This window comes from Atta colombica, unplaced genomic scaffold (assembly GCF_001594045.1).
Source record: "Atta colombica isolate Treedump-2 unplaced genomic scaffold, Acol1.0 scaffold187, whole genome shotgun sequence".
In the NCBI taxonomy this organism is placed as follows: domain Eukaryota; kingdom Metazoa; phylum Arthropoda; class Insecta; order Hymenoptera; family Formicidae; genus Atta; species Atta colombica.
In genome coordinates, this window is record NW_017259279.1 from 74,353 (window position 1) to 93,039 (window position 18,687).

Genomic DNA, 18,687 nt, shown 5'->3' on the forward strand with positions numbered 1-18,687 from the left:
AATTTATAAAATTAAAAACTTACTTAAAATAAGAAATAAAAAGGTTAAATATAAAAATGTTTATTTAGTAAATGTTAATATTTACTAATTACAATTAGTACTTCAATTATATATTATATTAGCATTTTCAAATACATGTTATTAGTTTTGAAACAAAATTATTTTTGTGCGCTTATTTCTTATTCTATGAATATTTTTTATTGATATGAATATTTAATTCTATGAATTATCGCATTCGTGATGCATACGTAATGAAAAATATTTCGTAAATATACATTTTATGATTTGATAATGATTTCTTAAAATTCCTTGATAAAACATGTGATCATTGTTAATAAATATATTATTTGAAATTCTTTTCAATGCATCTTGACATAACATTAAAATAAGTGGTTTTTAATAATTTCTTAATATTATAACAACAAAAAGAAGTTTCTGCAATTTTGCAAAATTTATAATTATCTTTTGTGACGTATTTATCAATTTATCTTTAGATTTAATTTTTTGAAGTGAAGATATCGTAAACTCATAAATTAAGATTTCAGGGGTCCTTTTATTCTTGAAAAATATCGCATATGAAAAACTAAAGAAATGTTATAATGTAAAAATTATTAAGTTCACACCGTGGCTATAATGCTCCATTCTAATGTAGCGTGTCCCTAGCAACGCGCTATTTATTCATTTTTAACAAACAAACGAATAGTAGTTGAAAGTTAACTGTCAAATCATAAGGGCGTGTGATTGTACCTCTGAACATTTATAATTACAAGATTATTTAATTAAAATAAACCTGACTTTTATCCTTCAAATCAAGTGCTCACATTAAATTCATCTGAAAGACAAAATTCAAATTGAATTCGTCTTCAATGTCAGAATGATTGACAACTCATTCTAGAAACTTTTATTTATTTCAACTTATGATTCATCTGCAAGCCAAAGTCTTACAATAGTATATGTAATGCCTACTACAGTTTTTCATATGCGATATTTTTCGAGAAGGGTCACAAATGAACAAATATCGCATGAAATTTTGTTGATTTAATAGATTTCACAATAAATCCTGCTATATAAATAGAATTACAATTTATGTATAAGGCCCAGTTGCATCAATAATATTACTTTGAGCAAGCTTAAAACTATCTCTGTCTCTGTTTCTCTTTCGCTTTAAAACGAAACTTAAAACTCTCTCGTTTTAAAACCGGAAAGAGACAGGAACAAAGAGAGTTTTAAGCCTCGCTTAAAATTAAAGTAATATTATTTAGTTGGTGCAACCGAGCCTAAGTCTCAGAGTTAGTATAACTATGTTCCACAAAAACATTAGCATATTCATGATCGTTTGTATGTGGAATCTATTAATTATCTTTTTTTTTACCGTTGATTAATTCATACTTTTTTTTGGATGTATTTAGCAGAATACAATAGCAACCATTTTGTGATTCTCTGCTAAGATAGGACTATTCCTTTTGATCTAAAAGCATAACTCAATCAGCGTGAAGAAAACTTCCAACAATTGCAAAATAAACGTTCTGCTGAACGCAGCCATTGATAATACATATAAAAATAAAATAATCTTCTTCTTGAGGTACACTATTGGCATATTCTGTCACTTATCTTACAATATACAAGTAATTATTTAAAAGTTTGAAAAAAGCAGTTTGAAATTGTCATCATATCGGATTATTATTATCATGGATTGTGGCCAAGTCTGCCGAATCGCAGAGAAATCGCAGACAAAAGACAATTCAAGATGTGTGGTCTTGCGACATTTTATATGTTAATAAATAATCTCATTTATTTTCAGATGATTGTATATATTGGTAACCAATACCGATAACACTTTTTAAGCAAATTATGAAGCCTAAGGATCCAATTTTCCGTTCTGTAAGTAATATTGGAATGTTCTCATCATTTTTTAAAGAAACAGTGTATTTAATATAATCATCAATTTTGTTCACAATAATTGGAATATTGTCTTTGGTTTACATTTTTGGAATTCAATTTTGCAAAATTTATTTCGTGAATTTAAAAGATCGAATATATCATTCATTACAAGAATTGCGCTGTTAATTCGCTTTCTTTAAATTGAGGCATTTTACATTCTTTATCTAGATAGATTAAAGCATTTACAATGCTAGTGCAATGGTTTTTATATTGCAAAAAATATATTCATTTATTATTTAATATTTTATATATAACAAATTTATATGTAAAAAATTTATATGTAAAAAACTTTTGAAGAAGAATATTTATAAACTTAATGTTTTATAAAACTTACATGAAATATATTAAATCCATTTTTGAGAATAATATAACCTTATACTTTTTAAGAAGAATTATATATTTATATAAAAATTATTATGTATCCGTAAAATTATTTTAATTTTACCTTTTTCTGTTACTTAATGCATCCTCTTTTCATAAATTGAATTCGCTCTGGGTTAACTTTGGATTCTTCTTCAATGTTTTCTATTCTATTAGAAATTTCTTCAATGTTTTCTAAACCTGTTTAGAAACAAATCATATATGTACATTTTTTTTCATAAATTTAAAGTCAATATGCAGAATTCTACAATTCAACTACAAACTACTACAAATTACTCAACTATTTAATTATTTTTTATTGAGTAGCGTATTTATTTTATTTTTATATTTTTATAAACTACTACAAACAAATATTAATCATACATTTTATTTAAATGTAGATACTTCACATTCTTTTATAATGGCATTTGTTCTTTATTACACAATTTATCTTGTCAATCAAATGTTGTCATTTCAGTAAATGTCAAAACTGATTTGTTATATATTTTCTAATAGAGCATAAAATAAGTTCGTAAGCGAATAATTTAAATCCATTTTTTATGTTCTACTCTGTTGTTATTTATGAACTTACTCTATATCCTATTATATCGGAAAATCAACTTATTCCTGATGTATCTTACAGCCTTATCTATTGCTACTGCCCATTATATTAGGTGTACAACTTTGCTTCCGCCGTTTTCCTATAGCTTTAGCGGTAAGTGGTAGTCGAAATAAATAGATCATAAACATCATACAATAAACTTGGGCATCTGTCAACATAACCCCATAGAAACATTAGTCGATTTGTGTTTCATCATAAAGTTATTCTCGATTGAAAATGTCAGATTACGAGCCAAATTCTCGTCATTTGCGGGAGGTTTTAATTTTTTGTTTCAATATGAAGAAATCTGCGGCTGAGACTCAAATACTTATGGTGAATGCTCTCAAATACTTATGGTGAGGCCGCTATTAGTAAAAGAACGTGTCGTGAGTGGTTTCAAAAACGGTGATTTTGATGTCCAAGGTCATGTATTTGGTGGGACATTTGGTGAGTACCAGCTCGGCGTAGTGTATTATGAACTGTTAAAACCGACTGAAACAATCACAGGCGATCGGTATCGAACGCAATTGATGCGTTTGAGCCGAGCATTGAAAGACAAACGGTTGCAATACAACGAGAGACACGATAAAGTGATTTTGCAGCATGACATTGCTCGACCCCATGTTGCGAAAGTGGTCAAGACATACTTGGAAATGGGAAGTCCTACCCCACCCGCCGTATTCTCCAGACGTTGCTCCCTCTGACTATCACTTGTTTCGATCAATTGCACACGGCCTGGCTGACCAGCACTTCCGGTCTTATGAAGAAATAAAAAATTGGATCGATTCGTGGATAGCCTCAAAAGATGATCAGTTTTTTCGACGCGGGATTCGTACGCTACCCGAAAGATGGGAGAAAGTAGTGGCCAGCGATGGACAATACTTTGAATCATAAATGTATAACCAGTTTTTTACAATAAAGTCTCGAATTTCGGAAAAAAAAACGGCGAAAGCAAAGTTGTACACCTAATAGACGACGCTTTAGAATTATAGAATAAAATTAAGCAATAAAACGTAAATAGTAAATGAATTGGCCAATCATACCAATGAATTGGGTAAAGACCGTAAGATCATAATGTAAGCTGTAGCTAATCACACATTGATTTCTTTCTTGCTTACATTTCATTGTTTGTTTGTGTGCCATAGTCCTAAGACTTAAGCAATAAAGAAATTAACATATTAGATTTGCTATTGCTGATGATTTTACAGTTTCTGTGATTCATCAATTCGCTTACTGCTTAAGGGCTATGGCACACAAAAATTAAATACTTAAGCAGTAACCTAATAATTAAACGTAAACCATTAATAATTAATCAATCGTTAATTACATCAATTATTAATAACGCTTTTAACAAGAGAGGATGTGCAGCGTCGTGTGAAAAGTCGAACACCCAGAGGGTCGATTGTATATCTTCAAATGAGGTGAAAATTACAAAAGTGAGCAAATTCATTATAAAGTGTTCATAATTTAATTGGTCAATACCTAATAATTTTTGCTCACTTTTGTAATTTTCATCTCCTTTCAAAATCCATAATCTATCCCCAAAGGGGATCTCGCTTTGCGTAGAAAATTATTGCAAGGAAGGGAGGATTTGGGATTGTTCTTAACATATTGTAGCAGAAATAAGACGTTTTTTAAATTTTTCTTTGTATAATAATTTTTTAACGAATAACAAGTGACAACTAAAAACTCCTGTCGGAGATCTTAAACATTATATGTCGTGGTCATCGGAGCAGGATTCTCTGATCGAAACTTTTATCATAACCAGTAATAAATCCAATACAATTTTTCTTTAAAGTGTCCGCATACACTTTTTATAACAGTGATCGTAAGACGTACCGTAAGAATTAGCCAATTGCAGTCAAGAATTTTTAAAAACTTTCAGCTCTGATTGGCTAACCTTATGATACACCTTATGATTATTATTATGAAAAGTGGATCCTCTTACCGCTTACAAATTCTACCACAGATATACTTAAAACGTAAGATTTAAATCACACACTCACACACACACACCCTTTTCACAAAAAAATTTTTATATAAATTTTTCTTTTAACAGTCTTATGATATAGCTCGGTACACGGATTATCTTGCAGATCATCCTGAAATAAAACAGCTAATCGCGGATTATATCCAGATTCTTCTTGTCGGTAATAAATTCATTCTCTAGATAAACTTTGCACTCATTCTTCGACAAGTGGTAGTTAATTTTTCATTATCAATTTTTCAGTAAAACCTGTCAATATCATAGATTTCACGATACAACACTACAAAGCATTTGTTCAAAAATTGAAGATGTGAGATACCGTCGTATATTAACAATGTAATCTGATATTGACATAAGGGGGGGTGGTCTCGCTTTGCGTGAAAAGTCATATTCCTTTAATTGGTCCACCCCATATCTCTGTTTCTGCCAAAAGTTATTTGACTTTTCATATAAAGCAAAGAAATAACTAACTTTGACTATTAATTTTTCAACGAACAGCGACTACCATCTAAAATCTGTTGGTCACTCAGGATCATGACCTTGTCAATATATGCCAAGATCAAGATCATCGCGCGGTGTCTCCTAAAGTAAATAATTACCTTTATTTATTATTAAAAAAAATACAAATGCAACATAGTCTAGGCTACACCAAAATATTTGATTGAAACATACATAATATTAGTCCATGTAAAACTTCCGATTTTGTACATATTACATTATGAAGTAGTTTACCTTTATCATTTTCTGCCAGGTGTCATTTCTTTTTGCGAATTGCATATCACGCAATTTTCCTGAAATTTAAGAGTACTATAGTAATTCATAAATATTAGATATGGGAAAAAGTTCGTGGTGTTTTTCCCGTTAGATGGCATTAAAAAAATGCCACGAACTTTTTCCCACACTTAATAATAAAATAAAATCATCATAGATGAAATATCATACATACAATTAAATCAAAATTAGGTAGACAATCTTCGTGAAAACAATGCTTACAATAAAATACAACTATATTCCGCGGCTCTAGAGAAAAAGAAAGTGAATTATAATCATGTAATTAGAATTATAAGTAACTAAAAAACTAATTACTTATAAATACCTCTTACAATTATTTTCCTATGGCAAGCTCCACACATTTGATCATCTGCAAAGAAAAAAAATTTAATAATACTTTTTACATGAAGAATAGTTTACTATATGTCACAAAGAATAGTTTACTTTATAATTCAATACATAATGCAAACCACGGCTCACGAATCGCATGAAGCCAATTAATTATGTGCGGTCCGCCTCATAATTAAAAATATTAAATGATTTTCTATTTTATGTAACTATCAAAATAATAACATTATGCCTAACAGTTTAATAGATTTATTTGATATACATCTTTAAAAATTTTTAAAAACTTATATCTAGAAATGTAACTAATATTTCATAAATAAACGACATTTATAAAACATTCGATTTTCATAAATTATGTTGTTTTTTTTTTATTCCTTATATATAAGATAAAATTCAAAATTAATCATTCTTGTAGTCACAAAGTGTATAAGCGTGTAAAAACAATCATCAAAATGAATAATATTGAAATAAATAAAAAATTTTGACATTAATATCAATAAAGAAATTATACAAATACTGTAGAGCGGACTAAATTGAATCGAAAAGTTTTCTATCATTTTGCAATTTTCATAATAGTTAATGAGATATTAATTTTTAAAGATAGCCGAATAAGCATGTCCGACTTAATATCGCCAAATACACTCTACGTTCGCTCGACGCACGGGCGCGGGCCCGTAAGAAGCGAGGATTGTCTAACAAGTGCATCGCACAAGTCGCGGCATGCGCGGCACGGGACGCTTGTCCATCCTCCACTGTCTATATTCCAAATAACATCGATGAATGATGAATACAAATCTTGTTGAGAGTCTCACGGGTGAGTTTTTGTCAAAGTAATGATTTTGCTTTTATAATTTTGCTTTTAATAACTTTGTTTTTTGTGTTTCTAATGAATACGTGTTATATTTATATTAGAATATTCAGATGCTCTCTCCACACGGTCTTTCAATCGTCTTTCAATTTGTGAGCAATTTTTGTTGCTCTGGAAAATATTCATTTGGCCTCTTAAGATCATTTGACAACGTTCTTTTTTTATTTTACTATGTTTTGCATCTTTTTCCATTTTTAACTTTTATATGTCTAAAAATGCCTTAATCTTGTATTCGAAACATGTTATATAAATATATATAAATTATGTAGCTTGTAATTTTCTTAATACATGTAACTCTCTAATTATTCTAAATATAATACTTTAATTCGATTTTTTACTTTAATTCGGTTTACCTTGTTAATCTGATAACTCGATTGAATATCAAGAGTCCTGTATTTTATTTAATACGATCTAGTTAGCTAAATATAATATATCCAAGATTTGTTATATTTAATAATTTATAAAAATATTAGTAATATAAGTGATATAATTGTTTCTACGAAATACCAAAGGTGAGTTTCTTAATTCATGCTGTTCTTATATATAACCTCCCGAAAAAAAATAAAAGTAATTTTAATTTTTCTTAAAAAATATTTTCATTGAATACAGATGACCATCGTCGTATTATTATTATAAGACGACGAGGATTTTTTAAATCTACTTTGTAGGATTAATTCTTTACAGTTATTATAGATTGAAATATAATTAAACATAAATGATGAAAAAAAAATGTTATATTCATTAAAAGTAAAATTAAAAAGTGAAACCCAAGTGGTATTTTGCTACGTGATATGTTATGTACCTTTTTATATTCTCATTGAAAGTCTTTATATATATATATAAATTTCTCATAAAATAGTAATAATAACTTTAATTCTTCTTCGAAAATATTGTCATTCAAAAAAGTCTTCCTATTCCAATACAAAAAATAATAGCTTTAATTTTCTTCAAATATATGTTACACGAAAAAATTGAAATTAATAAAATCCTAAGTAATAAAAAATCAATATAATAAAACATTTTTCGATGCATGATAATATAAAAATGCATACCCACATCATACATTTTAAAAGTACATCAAATAAAATACATAAAATAAATAACATGATCACAAAGAAATAAACGTGCTTCAATGTAATATAATAACTAATTATAAATTAATTATTATATGTAATATAATAATGATCACTGCACAAATAAATATAAGTATCTACAAATCTAAGTGTGGATATAAATACGGACACCATTTCTTATTTGCTCAAGATTACTTTTACACAATATATAAGTACATTATCATCAAAATATATATATTAATTATATTGTTTAAAAAAAAAAATACAATGAAATTTTAAAATCATAATCAAGAAAAAAACATTCAAATTTTCTGTCTATTAGAATATAACGGCGGTGGAGGTACATAAATAAAGCGAAATATTCACATCGCATTTAAAATTGTCATTGATGTGTCCAAATTAATTTACTAATTATTTACTATTATTTACTATGTGTGGACTTGATTAGATGGCTGCGGTATTGTGAGAGTGCAATAAAATAAATAAAAGCAATTAGAAGATAGGCATGTGATTATTAGTAAAGGCAGTATAATTAGAATAAGTGAAGGAGAGCCCGTGCAAAAAGGAGAACAAGAGTTTGAAGAGTTAGAAGTAGGAAAAGGAGATTAGGATGTTAAACGCAGGAGAGTCGATTGAGAAGGCGGAAAAAGGAAAACCGGATCTTAAGCAAAGAAAACTGATTACAAAGGGAAAAGAAGATATCCTTCCAGTTGGAAGCAAAAAATGGGGAGAGTGAAGCATCGGGGGTGGGAAGGGGAAGAAGACGAAGAGTACGTATGACCAAATACAGGAGGAATTTAAAAACATATGTGAGGAAAAAAGACAATGATGGAAAATATTAGGATAAAAGAAAGGTGAGAGAATAAAATGAAAAATTTAGAGGAAAAGGCGCGAGAGAGAGAGAGAGAGAGAGAGAGAGCTGGTTCAAAAATAAAGAGGAAATGGAAAGAAATTATAGGAATAAGTTGATAAGAATAGAAGAGACGTATCAAAAAATAGAAAATATGAAGAAGAGGTTAGGATTAGATAGGGGGATAGAGGAAGATGGTGAAGGGAATGTGGGAGTTTTTTTTAATGAAAATAGGAATATAATAAGCAGAAAAGAGAACAGTAGAGAAAGAATGAAATCATGGGAGAGCACAGAGGGTGCAAAAGATGTGAGTATAGTAAAAGTTGATTATAGAGAAGGAAAGGAGACTTAATATAATAAGGGTTTATCGGAGAAAGAAAATAAGATAGGTGATGCAGAAGAAAGCAAAGTTTGGGCAAAAGAATTTCTGAAAGAAAAAATAGGGGTGGAATATCAAATGGAAAAATGTTGGAAAAGTGAACTTGTGATTATTGTGAAAATAGAGAATGAAGAAAAGAAAAGAGAGGTAATAACTAGTAAGCATAAATTGAAGAGAGGTAAAATATTTATAGACAATGATCTGAGTTTCAAGAAGAGGGAAATTCAAAAAAAGATAAATAGATGGGTAAAAAAAGCAAAAAGATAAAGGAGAAGTAATAAAAGTAGGATTAGGTAGAGTTATAAGATTAAGGAAGCATGGATGTTTTGGGCAAAGATGGAGAAGGAAAAGGAGGTGAAAATAAATAGTAGGATAGGAGAGGAAGATGCTGAAAAAGGAGGCGAGAGAAATTTCAAATAAGCCAAGAGGAGAAAAAGAGTAAGAATAGGAGAAGGAGAAGAAGGTAAGAGTTGAGGGGAGAACAAGAATACGAATAAGAAAGGAAAGATAAAAGAAAAAAGGGGGGGGGGGGGGCTTAAGATAACGGAGATTTTATTTTGAACTACTGCAGGATTAGAAAATAAGGATATGGATTTTTTGGAGGTATGTGGGAAATTTTGATTTCATTAAATTATGTGAAACTTGGGTAGTAGAAAGTGAATGGGAAAGGCTACCAAAGTGTGTGGGATTGTTACGCAAAAAAAAAGAATAAGAGAGAGAGAGAGCTAAAGGTGGTTTCATAATCGGTAAAAGAAAAGGATTGGGAATAAATAGAGAAAAGTTAATAAAAGAGAAGAAAGAAGATATAATAAGTACGGAAATAACACTCAATGAGAAAGGAATGAGGATCATGTCGGTATATGGTGAACAAGGAGAAAAAAATATATAAGAAAAGGGTTGAAGCAAGTCATAAAACGAGTTAGAAGATATAATTATTATTGGGGGGAGGGACTTTAATATAAGGATAGAGGAGCTAGGAGGAACAGGGATAGAAGAACATGATAAGGAGAAGTGTAAAGATAAAGTAATAGGAAACAATGGGAAAATTTTTGTAAAATGGATTAAAGATAAAGGGATGTATATATATGGAAAGATTGTAGGAAACTGAGAAGTACGAATATACATATGTGGGAGCGAGAGGTTGCTCGATGATAGATTATATTGTAGTTAATGAAGGTTTAAGTGATAGGATTTTAGAATTTAAGATTGATGTAAGAGTGGACTCGAATCACTTGCTTCTACGAAGGTTCATAGAGAACCTCTTTTTGAGATGGAAGGTGGAAAAAACTGTGGAGGGAACGGTACATTGAGGAGAAAAGAAGAGAGGAAGAAGAAGAATTGAGGAACTTGAGGAGAGAAGCAAATATATGGAGATTTATAAATAAGAAGAGAAACGAGAGACTGAATGTAGAAAAATTATATTAATAAGGAGACATGGAGAAATCACTTTATGAAATTGAATGATTCGGAAGAGGTGGAAAATGAGAGGATGGAAGAAAAGATTGATTGAAATTAGAGGGTAGAGAATTGAAGGAAGGAGAGATAAGGAAGGAGATTAAGAAATATGAAACTGAAGAAGGTCGCAAGAGTTGATGGTATATCAATGGAAGCTTGGAAATATGTAGGGGAAGGATTGTGGAAAGAAGTGATTTCTCTAATGAAGAAGATTTAGATGGAAGATAAGATCCAGTCCCAAAGGACTGGAAAAAAAGCATAATATTCCTATATGAGAGAGGCAATAAAAAATTGATCGAGAATTATAAAGATATCTTACTACTATGCACAGCTTATAAAATTTATGCTGAGATTTTGAAGAACAGGAAAAAGAAGCAGAAATGAAAGAAATGATACCGGCTACATAAGCAGGATTTAAAAAAGGAAGGACAACAATTGACAATATCTTTGTGTCATGTTCCAAAGGGAAGAGAGAGGGAGGAGCAGGGGAAAGTATACATATTGTTTGCGGATCTAAAGGCGGTCTTCGATAAGGTAGACAGAAGCAATTTATGGAATACTTTGAGAAGACGAGGAGTGAAGGAAGGGCTGATCAAGAAGATTGAGAGGAGCTATGAAGAAACAGAGATAACGATAAAAACCAAGGGAGGATACATGGAGAACTTTATTACAAGAGGAATGAGGCAAGAATGTGTAATGAATTATATATGTATAATGAATTCACTCCTGTTTAATCTGTAGCGGGATTAGAAATTAGAAAATAGAAGAATAGGAGGGATTAAGACAGGAGAGCTCAAGATGTGGAATCTTGTGTATGCGGATGATATAGTATTAGTTGCAAGGAATAAGAAAGTGCTACAGGATATGACGACGACGTTCAATAGATTTTTAACAAAAAAAAGGATGGAGTACGAGACAAATCTAAGGTTAGTATATAATAAAAAAAGATAATGAGAAGGTAGAAAAATAGAAATGGAGCGAAAAGGAAATAGAAGAGGAGCAGGTCTTCAAATATGTAGGTTTTATATTAAATAGGAAAGGAAACTAGAGAACACGTAAAAGAACTAAATAGGAAAGGCAAGTTGGTGGCGAGGAAAGTATGGGGATTGGAAGAAAGGATATGTAGGAACGATTTTAGAAAGAGGTGGATCTTATTTAGTACGAAGTGTAATGGCATACGAGGTAGAAGTATAGGGATGGAAGAAGGAAGAACTGGAAAAGGTAATGATGGACTATGTAAGATGGATGTTTAGTTTGGATTTTTGTACGCCAAGATATGTAATTTTGAGAAAGTTAACTATGGAAAAGTTGAGGATAGGATAGGGAATCAAAACTAAGAGATGAGCAGAGGATTAAGTCAGGGGCGGCAGGAATGCTGGGAAGAGAAGGAAAGAAATGGATGAAATAGTTTATATGATCAAAAAAGGGAAAGCTATTACAATAGAAATGAGTAGGGAATGGCGGCAAGAGAAGTAAGCGGAAGAAAATGGTTTGAAGAAGAATTGATTGAAAGGGAAAGGGATATACAGGGGCAGTGAGAAGAGGATAAAATCAGAAATGACAGATATAAAAATTGGGGAACAAAAAAGGAAGTGCCGTCTTATTTGAGGCAGGAAAAGAGAGAGGAAAAGAGGGGACGAGGTAAGAGCTCTGTTTAAACTGTAAGAAATTTGGAGGAGGGAAATAAGTATTGGATAGAGGAAAGTAGGAGGAAGTGTATATTTTTTGGAAAGGATAAGGATAATTTAGAACATTATGTAAAGGATTTTGTAGAGACAAAGATTAAATTTACCACCGATTTAGGAGAAAAGGAAAAGGAAATTTTGAATAGAATCTAGAATGATAATTTGAACGAGATGAAGGAAGAGGCGTTAAGGAAATTACGAAAAGAAAGGGAGAATTTATTATTTAGAAATAGAAAGGAAGGAAGGAAAGAAAGAGGATAAGTCACTTATTCATCTTCACATCACACATTCGGTAGGTGAATAAGTAGATGATGGAGTCAGATTAGAATAAGACATGTGGGGATCATTTAAGAGAAAAAATGAGACATAGTGTGGTAGTAGTAAGGTACACATAAATAAAAAAAGATTTTTACAGGCTGTGAAATAGATTATAATAAAGAGAGAGATAGAATGTAAAGATAGATGTATAGGTAGTATGATGTATACATAGTTGTATATATGTATATAAATAAGGTGAAAGAGAGAGAGAGAGAGAGAGAGAGAGAGAGAGAGAGAGAGAGAGAGAGGATTTGTATGTATATTGTATTTATATGTCACTGTGATATTCAGAGCTGAGATAGAATAAAGTAACATCGAATAAATGAGAATGAAATAGAAAATAACAAGAATAAGAAATGAAAATAAGAATATTAAGAAATTTATTTTTTTTTTAGAGTCAGGTACTAGTAGTGTGGAAGGATGAATGTGGATAAGGAATTTATGTAAACCAAGTCCCTTTCTTAGCTATGTTGAAGTGTAATATTGAAGTGTAATGTTGAAGTGTAATAAATTCTATTCTATTCTATTTGTATGTATGTGTGGATGGATAAGTGTGATAAGAAAAGAAATTGTAAACCAAGTCCCTTTTTTGGCAAATTTGTACACTGAAGTGAATAAATTCTATTCTATTCTACTATGCGTGTATGGTAACATAGCTTATAAAGCTGTAAATAATTCAATTGCGATGAAACATTAATGAAATAATTAATCGATTATAAACAAGAAACAGAGAAAAAACTACAGATGAAACAAAAAAATGGCAATACGAAAACAAAATATGAGAAAAAGATTTAAATAGCATGAAGCGAAAAAATTTAACAGCAATACAGAAATTATAATTTTTTTAAATTATGATTTTCTAAATAAGTAATATTTTTCCTATGACGAAAACAAAGTGAAAGGAAAAAAATCTTGAAAAAATGTACATGAAGAAAATGTAATAATAATTTCAATTTGATGAATCGTTTCTATCACATCACTGAAAATCAAAAGTTTCTATTGCAGACATAGAATTTCAACAAGACATTCAATCTTGATGTATCCAGTTTTCCAGCAGCTTCGACAAAAATTAATGATGTTTATAAATACTTTCAAAAACAAAAAATGAATTATTAATTAAAATTAAAAATTGGTTACTATATAATCGATCTAAAAGATTCTACGATCTTTTCTGCATTAAATCTCTAATATCGCATTTCATACAAGTTTGTTACAAATTTGTTGTGAATTACTTTTGTCTTTATTGCAGTTCTTTCGTGGCATGTGCAAAACAAAAAGTGTCGATTGAGCGAGAAGCGAAGTAGCGCTTTAGTACGCTCGACGTAACGGATGCTGAGACCGACAGTGAGATCGTTGCAAACGGTCGGCTTTTTATGTCACGTTTAACACACGTCTAACGTCGACGAGGCCTTCATAATCACTCTGCGAACCAATAGCTCTGTGCGCACACAATAGTCTGTGTCAAATGCGTAAATCATGTGACTAATATATGTGATGCGAGGCAATCCACTTTCTAGAACGATATTGCCCGCATCCCTCGTGCGTTAATCGTGGTTAATTCGGCTTATCGGCTTGCTAGAGTCTTACGTTAGTCTTACGAGACAAGCTCAATAGACTGATAAACGTGGCAAGAATTGCAACGATCTCACTATCCAGACCGTATCCCGTTTTTATTCAAATTCCGAATCAAATCCAAAACAAAATTCTAAAAAAAAAGCAATATCCCTTGTATGTACCGTGAAGAAGCTGGAACAGAAAAATTAAATGATTAGCGAAAAATTAAAGAAAATTATCAAAAGGGAAAAAATTACAATAACTGAGACGGAGGAAGTGCTACAGAAGGGAAACTCTAAACGTAACGTGTGAAGAAAAAATTAAGAAAAGTCCTTCGAAAATTTAAAATGAACGCTCGTTAGTATTAAATATTGAGAAAAAAAAACGTGAATATTACCCGACGAGATTTAATATACGAAAAAAACGGCCGGGATGCGACCATTCTTAGATTTCTCTCTGCCGAAACTAATTTCTATTTTGCATTTTTCTTCAAAGGGTGTTTCATTTGGTGCTGACAACCCTCGTTTGAGCTAAAGTAAAAGCCTCTGTCCCCCCTCACCAAAGGTTATCATAGGATCTAAGATCCAAATTCAACACATGATACTGTGACCCTTTTCTTGGGTCAGAAAATCAAACAATAAGAAAAAGAAGAAAAAGAAGACAACTCTCGCGAGCATTTATCTGTCTTTATTTAAAATTTGATAAACAACAAGAATTTTTCGTGAGCGTGCGAACGTCAAGTGGAATTCACTTAAATCTCATTTTAATAAAGAACAAGCAAGCTGATTATGATTTTCTCAATATTTTATAATTTGAGAAAAAAGAAATGCGTCTCCAATAGTGACTCTTGCTGATCCAGAGGATCCTGGAAAGTTGTTTTATCGATTATCTTTCAAATAGGAAAAGTATTTTTCTAATTACCTCTAGATTGAAAAATTTATTGTTTTATATACAAATTTTATACTTTGTATAAAACAATTGTATAAAACAATTTTGATTTCGACTGCAGATTACATGAACAATGTTTAGTTCTTAGAATTAGGTTTAGAGACCTAATATCAAAAAGTCGTTAATTAGAAAATTTGCACACGCAGAGGTGCGTGTGTGTGTGTGTGTGTGCGTATGCGTGTGCATGCATACATATTGATGTAGTAGTAATATATAAATAACATATAAATGGTAAGTATAAATCCTATTGGGTACCTATCATGGAACAAGTCGGAATGAATTCTTATCAGAATTATTCAATTATTCTCTAGATTTTTATTGTTTTCTAGAGAAAACGAAATAAAATTCTGATCGGAATCCATTCCGACTTGTTCCATGATAAGTGTCCGGATCGGTAAAATAGACGACTTAGAATTTTTTTGAGTTTTTTTTTGTATGTCATAGCTTTTATGTGCGTGTTAATCAAAACTGCATACATGTAGTGTACGTATATTGAAAATCTTCTTTAAAAGCACAAATTTTAATTTTTCAGAAATTTTTACAAATTTCCTGACTTCCCTAATTTCCCTAATCGTTTTCTATTTCCCTGACATTTCCCCGATTTCCAGTTTTATAGCAACCTTATTTTTATTTTTTAGAATCAATGATTTTATAAAATTGCATACCATCGACAAATATGCCGTTTTGATGACAATGAACAAGTCGCTCGTGGAGATTGAAATAATCGTTAGACAGTATTTTTTTACAACCTTCCTGCACAGACACCTGCAGATTGTAGTCGCACATCATTTTAACCAATGCTTTCTTCAAGCCTGGAATTTCCAAAGTAGGTTCTATTCTTTGCACCATAAGCCTAGGATCAACATAAGTGCCGATTTTTTGAAGAAGGAATGTAATAGCCGCTAAAACATATAAAAATTTATTTTGAAATAAACTTTATTTAATTAAATTTTATTGAAACTTTAAATTCAAGCATCCAAAATGCTCTTCAAGGTCATTGATTTGATGCATACCAGGTTTGTCAAGTGAGTAATTAATTAGATCATTCCACAACTCTTCATCGTCATGTTCCTGACAAAATACAATTGCACTTTCCATGTCGTTGAGTTCTCTTGTCATAAGCGCCAAGGCTTCTGAAGTGTTTCCAATTCTACCTAATAGATACACCATTTCTGGATAAAATCGACGTTGGCTACAAATATCCAGAGCTTGTTGTATCGGATAATTATCAGAGCGACGTAAAAGCGGTAACAACTTGTCTCTCGAATAATCGGCATATAATCGTACCAGAAGACCGTGGTACTTGCCTTTTGAATCCTTCGTGTCTCTCTTATCTAATGCATCTAGATACTGAAAAAGTACAAATTATATAATTATTTTCAAAAATTATTTTCATTAAGGCCCTATTTTTAATAACATATATTAAGGAAAAATAAAATTTAAAAAAATCACAAAATATTAAATGTTATTCAAAAATTGCATATTTCTCACTATGAAAATTGTGTTATATTGATTCCAAATATTACCAAATATAAATAACGATGATTATGTTGCAATTTTTGTACAACCGTGTCAGACGGCACTCTGTCTTTCTCTAGAAAAAATTGTATGGCACGTTCTGTGTCCAGATCCATCAAACCTTCGATCATATCGTATACTGAATTATATAACTGATACTTTTGGATCAATTGGAAAACATCCTTGTGCCGCAGCTTCAAATACATAGCAAGCGCTTTATCGTATTTGCCGTCGTGGATATATAAAATGGCTAACGCTTCTAATAATACATTTTGTCGTTGATTGTGAACCAGTAAATGTTCCAATACGCCGTTAACTACCGCTGCCACTGTATATAAATTTGGAGACCATTCCTTGACTAATTGTAAAAAACCGTCAGGATCCATTTTTAGATATTCATATAGCACCATTTCATAGATTAATGGATCGAGAATAACGTCACCCCGAGGCAAGTAGGACGAAATTGAACGCAATTGATGCACTCTAGCAAATTTGTAAACCTATCTCGAGACAAGAAAGAAGGCTTATGTCATACTAAAGCAAAAAAGTTTGAGACACAAACTTAAATGTAACTGCAAACAGCAGTTTTTCGCAAAGTATTAAAAATGCAATAATTTTGTAACATAATATCTCTCACCTCTTCCTCCCATAATTTTTTATTTCGTTCTAAAACTTTGAGACAAAGTTTTCCAGCTTCATCGTATCTTCCACATGCTAATAAGTGATCCAAATAAATACGCCCAACATCTAATACAGTATGCCTCTTACAATCTTTGCCATTATTTGCTGTTACAGCTTCCAAAGCTTGCTCAAATTTTCCATGACTCAATAGCCATTCGATTCTGTCATCTGTATCATATAAACTAGCCACTACAATATCCTTTGGACTAACAATAAAAAATCTGTAAAGAATTTTCCTATATGAAAGATAGATCCAATAGATAGAATGAAATCTTAAAGATTTCCTATCTCTATGAGATAGGAAAAACAATTAAAATTAAAAAATTTTTTTTTCAAACTTCTTAAAAATGGGAAAGTATATTTGAATTCAGATTTTCACATCTTAAATATCAGACAAATTTATTAATAATTTGTGTGAATCATTGTATTATATATTAATATTCTAGAAAAATAATATTTGTTAAAATTAATTTTTAGCATACTTAAAAAATTATCTTAATTATCTTTATTATAGCACATATTTAAATTGATTTTAATCTTTTATTATAATATAAAATATAGGATTTTGAAACAAATTGTTACCTCATACTTTTAAAGTCTTTAATTTTTCAACTTATAAAATCAAGAAATATATAAATTGAAGAGTCAAAGGATTCAAATCCAAAATCTGCCAACTAACCATTTTCACATGAAACCATGTATCATCTCTCAAATTTTAATATAACAATTTTACGAAATTGATCTTATTTACCTATTTTCTTCTTTTAAACAGTCCAAATGGTAATCATTGCAGCTGTATTCCTTATAGCCACGTAAGGTAAGAGAATTTGCACATATTACTGAGAAATCTTGATATTTTGGTTCAACTACATGTAAAGTTGGGCGTTGATTCTTTCCATCTTCATCTAGCTCCTTTAGGCAACCCAATAATATTAACTGATTTTTCAATGGTGCTATACCGGATATATAAAAATCTACTTGAAATGTTGATACTGAAAAATAAAATGTAATTAAATAATTCTTGCATTCTAAACATTTCCTGTTATAATCCAAATCAAAGTATAGGAATAAACTCTAAAAGTAACTCTAGATTTAACCCTAGAATGCTGAATTGTTACATAAAATTTTACGTACAAATGAGCGAAATCGTTGGGCACTAAGCTATGCCTTCATAGTCATTAGATCATTAGGAGGTCCAATCTGCCATGCTAAAACTAGGACAAGCAAAGACAAGCTTTAAAATTTTTCTTATATACCTATCAATTTGGGTCTTATAGTGATCAGTATTGTAACCAAGCACGATTTCAATTTTTAATAATTTTGTGCTATTATATATATATATATATATAT

The 18,687-nt window shown here is 30.6% G+C and overlaps 1 protein-coding gene across 6 annotated transcripts in view; it reads right to left on the minus strand.

The window, feature by feature from the left end:
• Positions 1–4,511: 4,511 nt before the first annotated feature.
• The window catches only part of LOC108686625 (vacuolar protein sorting-associated protein 41 homolog), a 17,221-nt gene continuing 3,045 nt past the window's right edge, over positions 4,512–18,687 (minus strand). Inside the window, exons 6-14 of one of the 6 annotated variants that reach the window (XR_001931712.1) lie at positions 18,089–18,329; positions 17,294–17,558; positions 16,665–17,156; positions 16,152–16,488; positions 15,804–16,040; positions 5,986–6,030; positions 5,836–5,909; positions 5,562–5,680; positions 4,512–5,471 (exon numbers count right to left, since the gene is read on the minus strand). Coding sequence is in view for 3 of the 6 variants with exons in the window: in XM_018192039.1 (XP_018047528.1) it covers positions 5,627–5,680; positions 5,836–5,909; positions 5,986–6,030; positions 15,804–16,040; positions 16,152–16,488; positions 16,665–17,156; positions 17,294–17,558; positions 18,089–18,329 (1,745 nt within the window). In the remaining 3 variants the exon portion in view is untranslated. Of the gene's footprint in view, positions 5,681–5,835; positions 5,910–5,985; positions 6,031–15,803; positions 16,041–16,151; positions 16,489–16,664; positions 17,157–17,293; positions 17,559–18,088; positions 18,330–18,687 lie in introns of all 6 variants that reach the window. The other 5 variants (XM_018192039.1, XM_018192040.1, XM_018192037.1 and 2 more) reach the window with 5 other exon arrangements.